Source organism: Mytilus edulis, chromosome 2, assembly GCF_963676685.1.
Source record: "Mytilus edulis chromosome 2, xbMytEdul2.2, whole genome shotgun sequence".
Taxonomy (NCBI): domain Eukaryota; kingdom Metazoa; phylum Mollusca; class Bivalvia; order Mytilida; family Mytilidae; genus Mytilus; species Mytilus edulis.
The window spans coordinates 60,447,616-60,461,052 of NC_092345.1; the positions used below are offsets into that span (position 1 = coordinate 60,447,616).

General features: G+C 33.7%; 1 protein-coding gene across 1 annotated transcript in view; it reads right to left on the reverse strand.

Moving 5' to 3' along the window:
* Positions 1-8,993: 8,993 nt before the first annotated feature.
* LOC139512570 (NACHT and WD repeat domain-containing protein 2-like) overlaps positions 8,994-13,437 on the reverse strand; it is a 40,058-nt gene continuing 35,614 nt past the window's right edge. Inside the window, exon 7 of the mRNA XM_071300290.1 lies at positions 8,994-13,184. Coding sequence (XP_071156391.1) covers positions 9,417-13,184 — 3,768 coding nt within the window. The 3' untranslated portion in view covers positions 8,994-9,416. The remainder of the gene's footprint in view (positions 13,185-13,437) is intronic.

The window sequence follows — 13,437 nt, forward strand, 5'->3', positions numbered from 1 at the left end:
AAATCTTCTCCTCTGAAACTACTGGGCCAAATTAATCCAAACTTGACCACAATCATCTTTTGGGTTAGTAGTTTGAAAAATGTGTCCGGTGACCCGGCCATCAAACCAAGATGGCTGCCATGGCTAAAAATAGAACATGGGGTAAAATGCAGTTTTTGGCTTATAACTCAAAACCCAAAGCATTTAGAGCAAATCTGACATGGGGTAAAATTGTTTATCAGTTCAAGATCTATCTGCCCTGAAATTTTCAGATGAATCGGACAACCCGTTGTTGGGTTGCTGGCCCTGAATTAGTAATTTTAAGGAAATTTTGCTGTTTTTGGTTATTATCTTGAATATTATTATAGATAGAGATAAACTATAAACAGCAATAATGTTCAGCAAAGTAAGATTTACAAATAAGTCAACATGACTGAAATGGTCAGTGGACCCCTTTAGGAGTTATTGCCCTTTATAGTCAATTTTTAACCATTTTTCGTAAATCTTAGTTATCTTTTACAAAAATCTTCTCCTCTGAAACTACTTGGCCAAATTAATCCAAACTTGGCCACAATCATCTTTTGGGTTAGTAGTTTGAAAAATGTGTCCGGTGACCCGGCCATCCAACCAAGATGGCCGCCATGGCTAAAAATAAAACATGGGGTAAAATGCAGTTTTTGGCTTATAACTCAAAACCCAAAGCATTTAGAGCAAATCTGACAGGGGTAAAATTGTTTATCAGGTCAACATTTATCTGCTCTGAAATTTTTAGATGAATCGGACAACCCGTTGTTGGGTTGCTGACCCTGAATTGTTAGTTTTAAGGAAATTTTGCTGTTTTTGGTCATTATCTTGAATATTATTATTGATAGAGATAAACTGTAAACAACAATAATGTTCAGCAAAGTAAGATTTACAAATAAGTCAACATGACCGAAATGGTCAATTGACCCCCTTAGGAGTTATTGTTCTTTATAGTCAATTTTTAACAATTTTCATAAAATTTGTAAATTTTTACTAACATTTTCCACTGAAACTAATGGGCCAAGTTCATTATAGATGGAGATAATTTTAAGCAGCAAGAATGTTCAGTAAAGTAAGATGTACAAACACATCACCATCACCAAAACACAATTTTGTCATGAATCCATCTGCTTCCTTTAATATTCACATAGACCAAGGTGAGCGACACAGGCTCTTTAGAGCCTCTAGTTCGTAAATCTTAGTTATCTTTTACAAAAATCTTCTCCTCTGAAACTACTGGGACAAATTAATCCAAACTTGGCCACAATCATCATTTGGGTATCTAGTTTAAAAAATGTGTGGCGTGACCCATCCAACCAACTAAGATGGCCGCCATGGCTAAAAATAGAACATAGGGGTAAAATGCAGTTTTTGGCTTATAACTAAAACACCAGAGCATTTAGAGCAAATCTGACATGGAGTAAAATTGTTCATCAGGTCAAGATCTATCTGCCCTGAAATTTTCAGATGAATCGAACAACCCGTTGTTGGGTTGCTGCCCCTGAATTGATAATTTTAAGGAAATTTTGCTGTTTTTGGTTATTATCTTGAATATTATTATAGATAGAGATAAACTGTAAACAGCAATAATGTTCAGCAAAATAAGATCTACAAATAAGTCAACATGACCAAAATGGTCAGTTGACCACTTTAGGAGTTATTGCCCTTTATAGTCAATTTTTAACAATTTTTCTTAAATCTTAGTAATCTTTTAGAAAAATCTTCTTCTCTGAAACTACTGGGCCAAATTTAACCAAACTTGGCCATAATCATTATTGGCCTATCTAGTTAAAAAAATGTGTCCGGTGACCCGGCCAACCAACCAAGATGGCCGCCATGGCTAAAAATAGAACATAGGGGTAAAATGCAGTTTTTGGCTTATAACTCAAAAACCAAAGCATTTAGAGCAAATCTTAGTAATCTTTTAGAAAAATCTTCTCCTCTGAAACTACTGGGCCAAATTTAACCAAACTTAGCCATAATTGGGGTATCTAGTTAAAAAAATGTGTCCGGTAACTCGGCCAACAAACCAAGATGGCCGCCATGGCTAAAAATAGAACATGGGGGTAAAATGCAGTTTTTGGCTTATAACTCAAAAACCAAAGCATTTGGCAGGAAGTAAAATTGTTGATCAGGTCACGATCTATCTGCCCTGGAATTTTCAGATGAATTGGATAATCGGTTGTTAGGTTGCTGCCCCTGAATTGGTAATTTTGAGGAAATTTTGCTGTTTTTTTTGTTATCTTGAATATTATTATAGATAGAGATAAACTGTAAACAGCAATACTGTACAGCAAAGTAAGAACTAAAAATAAGTCACTATGACCAAAATAGTCAATTGACCCCCTAAGGAGTTATTGCCCTTCATAGTCAATTTTTAACAATTTTCTTAAAATTTGAAGATTTTCAATAACATTTTCCACAGAAAGTACTGTTATAGATAGAGATAATTGTCAGCAGCAAGAATGTTTAGTAAAGTAAGATCTACAAACACATCACCATCACCAAAACACAATTTTTTCATGAATCCATCTGTGTCCATTGTTTAATATTCACATTGACCAAGGTGAGCGACACAGGCTCTTTAGAGCCTCTAGTTCAATTATTTATAACAAAAAAGTTGAAATAATATACATTTTGTTCTTAAAACTGAGAAAAATCACAAAAATACAAAATTGACATCATGGTAAATTTTACACAAAAAAGCGTCAAAATATGATAAAACCTTCTTATATTAACACCTGCCTATAGTTTTTTTAAGTAAATTTTATTCAGATTGATCCTCTTCATCTTTATAGAAAGTATGAAAAAAAGTTTAATTGTGGAACTGTGATTTTTTTCACGATAATAGCCCAAAAATAGGTAAATATCGATGAAAAATGGGAAAATCATCAAAATTGGGCATTTTCAAAGGGCCGTAGCAAAAAAAGAAGTGCACCACCATATGTTTTTTTCTTCACCAATTATTTTGTTACAGTCTTATAAACCCAAAAATCTGGTTAAGAAAAAAGTTTAATTCTAGAAATTTTTGGCTCCTCAGAGGTGTACATCCTAAATCTAAAGATCTGTATACTTTTTGGTGATGATTCAAAATTTCATTTTTGAGTTATTGAGTATTTTGTAAAAAAGGGGAGGGTTTTTTTTTAGATGTCGCGCTGTATCTCAAAAACAATTTATGATTATTGCTTGAAACTGTACACACTTCTTTGTTATGTTAATCTAAAGATCTGTATACTTTTTGGTTTGATTCAAAATTCACATGTCCCGTGGCTCCTGCCGTTTCTCAAAACCAATAAATGGTAATTGCTTAAAATTTTCTCAGAAACTATTTATGATTTTGCATAAAACTTCCACACAAGACGTTGGGCGTATCATGCGCTCATGGCGCAGCTGTTTATTATTTTTCTAGAGTTATGCCCCTTTAAAATAGAAAAATTAGTGAGTTTTACGTTTACGTCCTCTAGCTTTAGTTTACCTTAATCAAATGTTATGAAACTTATACACAATGCTTATTACCACAAAACTCCAATCAAGTTTGAAATTTGGTTGGTGCCACTTATACCCTTTACAAATGGAAAAATTGCTTAATTTTAGTTTGCCCCAACCAAATGTTATGAAACTTATACATAATGTTTATTACCTCAAAACCAAATGAAGTTTTAATTTTGGTGGGGTCTCTTAAACCATTCTAAAGTTAGGCCCTTTACAATTGAAAATTGCTAAATTATTTCAATTCCCTAACATTAGTTTTGCCACAACCAAATGTTATACATTTACAATATATGCACAATGCTCATTACCAAAAATAAAAGATCCAAGTTTTAATTTTAGTGGCGTCACTTTTACCATTCTAGAGTTTTGCCCCTTTATAATGGAAAAGTTGCTGAATTTTTCGTTTCGGTTCTGTAAATTTAGTTTGCCTCAACCATATGTTATGAAACTTATACACAATGCTTTTAAAATACCTCAAAACACAAATCAAATTTGAATATTGGTGGCGTCACTTTATCCCTTCTAGAGATATGCCCCTTTACAGTATGAAAAATAGCTGAATTTTTGGTTCTCGTTCTCCATCTTTAAATTGCCTCAACCAAATGTTATGAAACTTGCACTCAATGTTAATTACCACAAAACAAAAACAATTTTGATTTTGGTGGCTTCACCTTTAATGTTCTAGAGTTATGCCCTTTTACAACGTAACAAATGGTACAATTTCTGATATATTATCCGTTCTTTATCCTAAGTTTGCCTCAGCTTAATGTTACGAAACTTGATAACAATGCTTATGACTTCAAAACTCAGATCAAGTACAAATTTGGGTACATGGCATCACTTTTACACTTCCTTTGTTATTTCCCTGTATGAAGTTATGTGTAAGCCAGGGCATCATATGTGTTCCATGGACATATTCACCATTTATTTCTTTTAATTTTACTGTTTGAAATCTTCATTGCAACTATTCAAATGCATTTATTTTTATGCTTCAAATATCATTTTACCAAAACTATAAACTTGTAGCAAAAATCAGAAAGGTGAAACTAATATATTTTATTGTATGATTGGTGATTAGAAATCAAATGATATGGATGTAAGTAACAGTAAACTATTGGTACTTGACATGCAGCCTTCAACATGTGCAAAACCTATACCAACTGAGTTCTGATCTTGTGAAAAAATGCATTCAGGTTAAGCTATTACTTGTAATGTTGGCTTTCAAGTTCAAGCCTCCCTGCCCTCATTTCATAATCCTGGATTGACACACGAGTCGTTCTGTACCTAACATTTGATGACAGTTTTACATTCTCTGATACATGTAGCTACAAGAAAGTTTCTTTGAATGCAAAACAATTCAAATAGCAATACAAACTATAGTAACAGCACAAATTCAAGCAACAGGACAAACTTTTATTTTGTATTGCTGTTTGAATTGTTTTGCTGCTTGCGTTTGTATTGTTGTTTGAATTTGTATTGCTGCTTGATTTTGCGATACGGGCATTACTCTCATGTTAGTACATTGTTTCACAAAGCCTGATAATTTACAAAAAACAAGATTGTGTGCCCAAAGTAAGACACCAAGTCCCTGGTGCAATCATAGTGCCATGATAACTGAACACGGTTAATTCGGGATCAAAACCTTTACCAACGTATTCGAATACACAGACTGTATAGACTGACAAACCGAAAAAAAAAAATAAAAATGAGAATTCTTCCAACAAGATTCATATACAATGTGGCGCGATCAAACATGTCCAAACCATAAAAATCAGTTGCAATGGGCTTAACTCATCAGATTAAAACACAAAATTATCATGACAAAGTACACATCTGAGAGTACTCTTCGTTACTTAAAGCTAGTCCAAATCCAGTAACAACTTAAACAGAGTGAGAAGGTTTGCTACCATTAAACGTTTAATCCCGCTGCAAATGTTTGCACTTGTCCTAAGTCAGCAATCTGATGTACAGTAGTTGCAGATTTTTCATGTAGTTCATATACGTGTTTCTCGTTTCTCGTTTTTATATAGATAAGACCGTTGGTTTTCCCGTTTGAATGGTTTTACATTGCTATTTTTGGGGGCCCTTTATAGCTTGCTGTTCGGTGTGAGTCATTCGAAGCTCCGTGTTGAAGGCCGTACCTTGCCCTATAATCATTTACTTTTATAAATTGTTATTTACTTTTATAAATTGTTATTTGGATGGAGAGTTGTCTCATTGGCACTCATACCACATCTTCCTATATCTATATAAGACTCAAACGTTGACTTTGAAATATTGATATACATTTTTAGCCTTTTATGCATAAGCTACCGAAATAAAAAATGATACGAGGACTGATTTATCAAATGCTCGGGGAAAAACACCAGTAAATACATTTTTTTTCCTATCCAGTTATAGTGTTCTGGAAGTTTATTTAATTTAAATACAGTTAACACCCAATGCTTGGAGAAACAACTTAAAAGAACAGGACCCTACTGCAATAAATAACAAACTTTCTCTGATAATTACTGTAAAGAATTAACAATTCACAAACACCCTGCTTCATTGCGTGAATAAATATGAATTTAGACTAAGTCATCATTTTGGTCCTTTTCTGAAATGTAGACACTCAAAATTTTATTTGTTCTATTTTACAAATTATCAGGGGCGATAAACTTAATGGCAATGGCGGGAGTCCAATCGCTTTTGGTAACAACCGGCCCGAGACCACAATTAATTCCTCTATCATTTCTTTATAACGTTTTGTCGCATTAAAAAAAATTTGCCTATTCTTTTTGTCTAATTTTTTGTGTGTGTAATGTACAGTACAAGTCCAAAAATATGTCCAAGTTTCAGAAAAATTGCACGTATAAAACTTACAAATTTAGCCAATACACATCCATACCCCTATGGACAAGTCAAGAGATGTTCCGAAAACTGTAAATATCACCTTTTTGCACCTGACCTAATCACTCTTTCCATATCAAAATCAGTTAAAATTAAACATCTAAAAATTTATTTCACCTCTCTTCTTTCATTTCCACCTTATAAAAGCTAAGAAATGTTTGAGAAAAGGAAAGAAAAAAATTTAAGAAGAAATACACTATAATTAAAGGGAACTATATTCGTGAACAACGAAAAGCGGGGTCATTAATTGTGGTCTTGGGCCAACCTACATGTATCTCAAGTATCCATGGAGATCATCAAAAACAAAACATACTTTTATAACATACCTATTAAAATTGGAGCCTCCTGTGGGTATTTTCAGGAAATTATTTCATTAGTTTAAAGAGAATAAAAAGTTAAAACAGTTCAACATGAATTTTTATTCATAAACAACAAAGAACAAATATAATATTGCAATAAAAATTCATTGAATTTAAATGACTACTGTAGCTCTCATATACCAATATAATCTAAATCAATAACACCACTGTCATTTTCATTTACACAAAGTTTTTTTTTTTGTAGTGCACCAATTGTTTTGTCAATCCGTTAACACCTGTCTAAATAAATAAGAAGATGTGGTATGAGACAGCTCTCTATTCAAGTCACAATGAGTTCACATTTTAACGTTTCATATTTACCCAATCGATTTGAAGGTCACATGCGGACAACACTTCTATCTTCAACAATGAGGAAAATGCAGTAGTAGACCGGATGACTGAAAGCACATCAGTAGAATTAATGTCAAATATTGGATGAGAAAAGGACGGATGATGTATCTGAAAGGACGGAAGATGTAGCTGAAACAAAACTTATTTTGATTTGAAAACCTAATTGCTAAAAAAGAAATACAAATAATATAAGTAACAAGTGCGAAAATAATGCACTGATGAAGAGATGAATTATAGTTTCGAAAAAAAAAGAAAAATTCTATCGTAAAATGCAACAAATTTGTTCACTTAGAACATAACTATAATAAATACTTTCATACTATTACTCTTGTTCATCATATTTCTTGTTTTATTCGAACCACTGGACCAATCTACACAAAATATTGACAGCAATATTAAAAGGTGATCTATAACTAGTGCAAACAATATAATAATAAAATATATATAGTAACAAGAATGATATATTCAAGACGATTGTCTTCACATCTTCAGAAATAATGTTTATTTTAAATAAAAGCAACTGTATAATGTCTAGTGAATTATATTCATTTTGAATGAATCAATAAATAATGATATAATTTATATGCTAAAAATAAAAGCCTCTAGAAATCTCGATTATATTATTAATTCCTTTTCAAGGATATTTCGTTTCAACCTTTCACACATGTTTGCAAGTGACATAAAATTAATACAAGTAAAATTCGTTTTTAACATTTGCATAAATATCTTTATACGCCGACGGTATATATCGTTTGGTTTGTAAAACATATCCACTAATGATTACTAGAAACAACTACTGTATACCAAGCTTTTATGCATACTGCCTTTGTCTTTAGTGTACATACTGAAGTCGTCATTATTTCGAGATTGTATATGAAAGATTCTTAACTGATCAGATCGATACAGAGCACAAAAACCCTAACAAAAACTCGTCGTTACTTAAAGCTAGCTCAACGCCAGAAACAACTAATAAAATAAATATATAATCCTGTTTCTAAGACCCAAATGTTTAATTTGTAAAATGTTTATATATACTATTTTAGCCATTCCTGCATAAGCTACCGAAATAAAAAAATTACGAGGACTGATTAATCAAATGCTCCTATCAAGCTTCTATGCATACTGCCTTTGTTTAAAACGAACCATCTTTTCATTTGAATACAAAAAGACGTATACTGGAAATTTAATTATTCTTTCAAGTCAATTACATAATTAAATGCATGTTTTTCCTTGTCAGAGAGTTTCATTTGCTCTTAAGCTGTAGTTTTCTGACATACATTCTGGTAAATTTCCAGATGATGAATTTGTTTAGTTTCTACAGACATTTGAGTTCGAAGAATTTCATGATGGTTGACTATAGACGATTCCAACCTCTCTTATAATGTTAATTATCGTTATTTCAGTTTACTATGCTAATTATATATTTATCTTCTCCTTATCAAATATAGAGTATACTTCATACAATGTATGCCTTTCCTGGTAGAGCAATGAAGAATTAATAATAAAATTTAGCACGCAATAAATTTAGTTTAATTGTGAATTAGCACTATTTCTCTAGCTACATGTAAATGCAGACACATTCCAAGCATATGATTTTTAATATTGTACTAACAAAAATATATCATAACATAAAATGGCACTGGTGTCATACGAACAATAATTTCAAAGAACATGTATTGAAAATGAGATATACACATTCTAAGATATCGTATAAATAATTACTGCATACCTAGTAAGTAATTCAAAGAGTTATCGTTTTATTGCACAACCTTATACATTTTGTAATTGTAAAATCTAGAAGTCATGCAAGTAGCTTCTACGACCTAAAAAAAATTTAATTGGTCATACTTCTGAAAATTGCTCATTGTTATCCATATGTAAACAGAAACTTTGACTTCAAATATTCAATTTAAAGGGCAAAAAAAATGCAAATCAATCACATATTTTTTTTCTTTGGATAAACTTTATATCATTGTCTTTGAAAGTTGTCTTCAGAGCAATGATTAATTCATGTATAACAATGGCTATATTTTAAAATTCTGAGCTATATCGGTCGATTCTTAAATTATAAAACTGGAACTAATGTTTTTTGAATGAGTTATTATCAATTAGGATTTTATTATATTAATCATTTTTATTACTTTGCAAGTCATATTTAGATGTTTGTTAAAAATAAATCCAATATATATTTATTGAAAGAGCCCATCTTTAAATTACAAATAGTTATGTTATTGCTAGTAACAACTACACAAATATTGATTTGCCATGATACACAAAATGTCCTTGATCCCTGTACTTCTCGTGCTTCAGCAACAAGATTTGTCAAGATATACAACATGCTCTTGACTTCTGTGCTGCTCGAGCTTTAGCAACAAATCTAGCCACTTGTAATGCTGTGCCCATACTATTCTTGCCTTGGATGATATCACCGTTTGTTGACCGATAGCCATTCTGCTGATTGCCCTGTGTATTCCTACTCGGTAAGCACTGCAAAAGTTCGACACTTTCTTCGTACTCCGGATCGGCTATTGTTAACACAGTAAAACTACCGTCAACTGCCCCTATAACTAGCGTACCACCTTCCGGCGTACATGACATGACTTTTACTTCTGCGTGCGCTTTGTAATTTGCGATACGCTTACCGTCTGATATACGGAACACGCGGATAGTGCGATGACCAGAATGATAATACACAACATGGCGGTCGTTTTCTGTAAACATAACGTCAATACTGAATACACCTTCTGCAATTCGAGGAATATATGTTCGTAATGTTTTGCCAGATTTTAAGTCTAAAAGTTCTAGACCTCCTCTATTTGGTGCAAAAAGTCCCTGTTTTCCGGTTTTCATCGCCATGCCGTTCCATCTAGTAGTAGATCGTACTAAAGTTTTTTTCTTTAAATCAAGTATGTTACCTTTGAATTCATCAACTACAACAATTTGGTTCGGATCATGTGGCATCGGCTTTAAACATGTCAGTTCTTTGTAATCATTATACTTCAATTGCAAGTTATACAAGTGTGTTCCAGTTTTAGCATGATATACACCGAGTATATCTCCACTTTTATCGCTTGCTGGAACAGCAAGAAATGACCCATCCATAGTAAGAACTCCCTTTTTGAACTTTTTAATGTTGTATTCAAATGTGAACACTGATTCGCCTTCGGGAAAAGTGTATGCAACACAATGACCTTTGTTAAAACCCAATGTACCTATTGCTATGACACGAGTATCATCCTCATTCAATAACAGTTGCTGAATATCTTTTTGCTGAATTGATTTTCCTACGGTTTCCTGACTTATTTCCCAAATCACCAATTTGCCAGTTTCTGCAGCAGCGACAAACTTTGCGTCCTTGTTGATAACGGCAAGTAAGACAACAGATTTGGTTTCCAGTGAATGTTCCAATTTTCCTGTCGCTAAATTCCATACACCTACACAGTTACGACTTGTAGTAACGCCAAAATGAGTTTCGCGTGCAAGATGAATGTGCTCAATAGGTTTTTCAAGCCTGTCAATGGAGAACACTTCTTCTAAAATGTTATCGAAATTCCAAACCTTGATTGTCTTGTCGATAGAAGATGATATGAGTTTGTTTGTTCCTGCTGTTACTGATGTCAGGGCTATAATTCTTCCAAAGTGAGCATCTAGAACCTTAACCATATTCCCTTGCTTTGTATCCCATACATACAAATTCTTCCGTACAGCAGCCACGACAAAATGGTTGCTTCTCGTAAACACCACTGAACTCAGGAGTGGATTCCTATTAGGAATGTTTCTGGTAGCAGGAGGAAGTTTAAGTTCCACCAATGAATCATTTTTCAAATTCCACAATTTGAAACCTAAAGCTATTGTCGCAACAAGATAGTTCTCATCTTCAGATAGAGTTAAGCTGAACACCATATCTTTATTATCTCCTAAAGTTCTGTCGTAATGCCAGGCATCATCCGATTTCTTGTAAACAGCAATATTATTATCGCTTATTTCGATACATGTATATAGAATCATCTTATCTTTGGATACAGCTATTGCACTATGAAATTCAAATGGTTCTATAGATTGGTCTTGAACCTCTATAGCCATGTCATTGTCACGATCGGTGCCACTTTTAACAATAAGATAAGTTTTTTCGTCAACACCAAAGTCGACTGACATGAGTGGCATTTTGAGTTGAATTGTATGTGACGAAATATAAACACCGTTGATTGTGTATAAATACCATTCTTTGGAGGTCCAAGCAGCAACATGTGTATTTGAAACCTGGGTACCAATGACAGATTCTGTATTTCCTTTGGTTGTTGGGGTTATTGATATAAAATCACCAGTCATGATACAAGCAACGATTATTTGGTTATTGTTTGTGTAACTCACGGCAAAAATATCATTTGGTGATATTGCGAGATTTTGCATTATGCCTTCTATTCCTGGAATGATTTGTCGGAAAACATCTCCACTATGTAAATCCCATATAATAAACTTATTTGATACTGAGACTAGATACCTTCCTGTAGATGTGCAGCATATTCCAAATGGTGCAAACGGGTGACCTTCCAGTGAAAACTGTAAAGGACCACCAGGAGTATGAAGATGATGATGAGCAGGGACTAACGAACAATTGACTAGACCATCGGAATCACACTGCTGAATCAGACTTCGAATATTCAAATTAGACTGGAAGTATGGCAATAATCTACCAGTAATCTGAGGGCCAAGCATACTTGGATAATGATTCAATATGGAGCTGGATAAGCGAATTGCATCAGCAATTAACTTTACATCTTTCTGATATACATGTTCTAACAAATCTTCAAAATCCGCCACTACCGCTTGCAGTGGCATTGAACATAGCTTAGCATGCAGCCAGTTGTAATTAAATAGACATGTGTTATACAAGTCTTCGTACTGGTGAGAACGCACAAGATGGAAGGGAAGTTCATTTAACTTCCGAAGGTTGTAGCGAGTAAGCTTGCCATCCTGGTCATGAAATGCAAGTGGCTGTAGAGGGACTTTACGATCACTTTCGCCTTTCATTTCGTTCAGTTGAAACATCCGACGTTGGTGTTCTGAATATTCAAATGGTTTTGGAATTCCTCCACCCCATGTTCCCATGAAATATTCAGCATTTGATGCATGCATTTGTGCAACAAAGTTCAAATTTCTGAAATATCTCTCTCGGGCTGCTTCAATAAATTGTCGATGGTACCAATTAATGACACTTACTCCGTCAGCCTCTCGTTCAGATAAGTATCCTGGCAGATCACTACGGATTCGTGTCCACAGTAGAGGTGGGATCCTCCGAACTGGAGGCAAGTGATACTGATAAACGTCATTCAAAACCTTTTCATCTAAAGATAATAAGTCTTCCAACTCGCTCTCTGATACTCCACTTTTTGCTGCAGTGATGTATCCTAATGCATGTGCCACTAATGTTTTGCCGTGTTGATTTTCAATACGTTCAAAAAGCTTCATAATGCTATCATGGATTGTGAAGTCTAAAACAGTTTGTTGTGGTTTTGTATATGACTTCCAACGACAAACTTGATCGAAAACAAGTTTTACAAAAAGTGGCAGATTGCATTTAGTAAAGGCTTCATTTACAATTTTCCACTGCTCCTCTGATATTGTCCTATTTGCATTTTTTAGCCAAAACGTCAAAATCGTTGTACTCAAACCTTCGCCAAGTGGCAATACTTGAACATAATTTTCTTTTGGTTCAATCATGATTTTCAAATTATCTAATATATTGTACATGTTTGGGAGGGTTGAAACAATAAGTTTGACGTGAGAAGGCAGAACCGCTGGTAACCATGCTAACTGATGAGCACCATCTGATCCCGATAGCTGATCTAGTGAATCAAATATCAGCACGATAGGCTTTTCCTCAGATGCAAGTGTTAATAAATTTTTGAAATGGCCTACTAAGGGAGATAATTCATCAGGTATATTGTCAACCGGCTGGTCGTACAGGAGAGATATCTGTTGTATGACACTCGTTAACAATGGGATGATAGTCGAACTGTTTGGTGTTGTTCCTAGAAATCGTAGAACAAGAGTTGGCTCGTTATCCTTTTTCTGTAACCATGATCGTGACTGAAATTATAATTAAATAAATAGTTATCTAGGTGTTTAATTGAAGCGACATCTGATACAAAAGTCTATTGCATATTGTGAATGGTAGTGATAAAAATTGCACAATTTATTGAAGATTATGTGTTTAAACACTGCAGTTATACATAATTCTGTTTGTATTATGATAAAGTATATCCGTTTTATAACGAAACTTTGCTGTATCAATCTTTAGTGAATTATAATACCCTTTTCACGTCTGTTTTCATGTTATTTA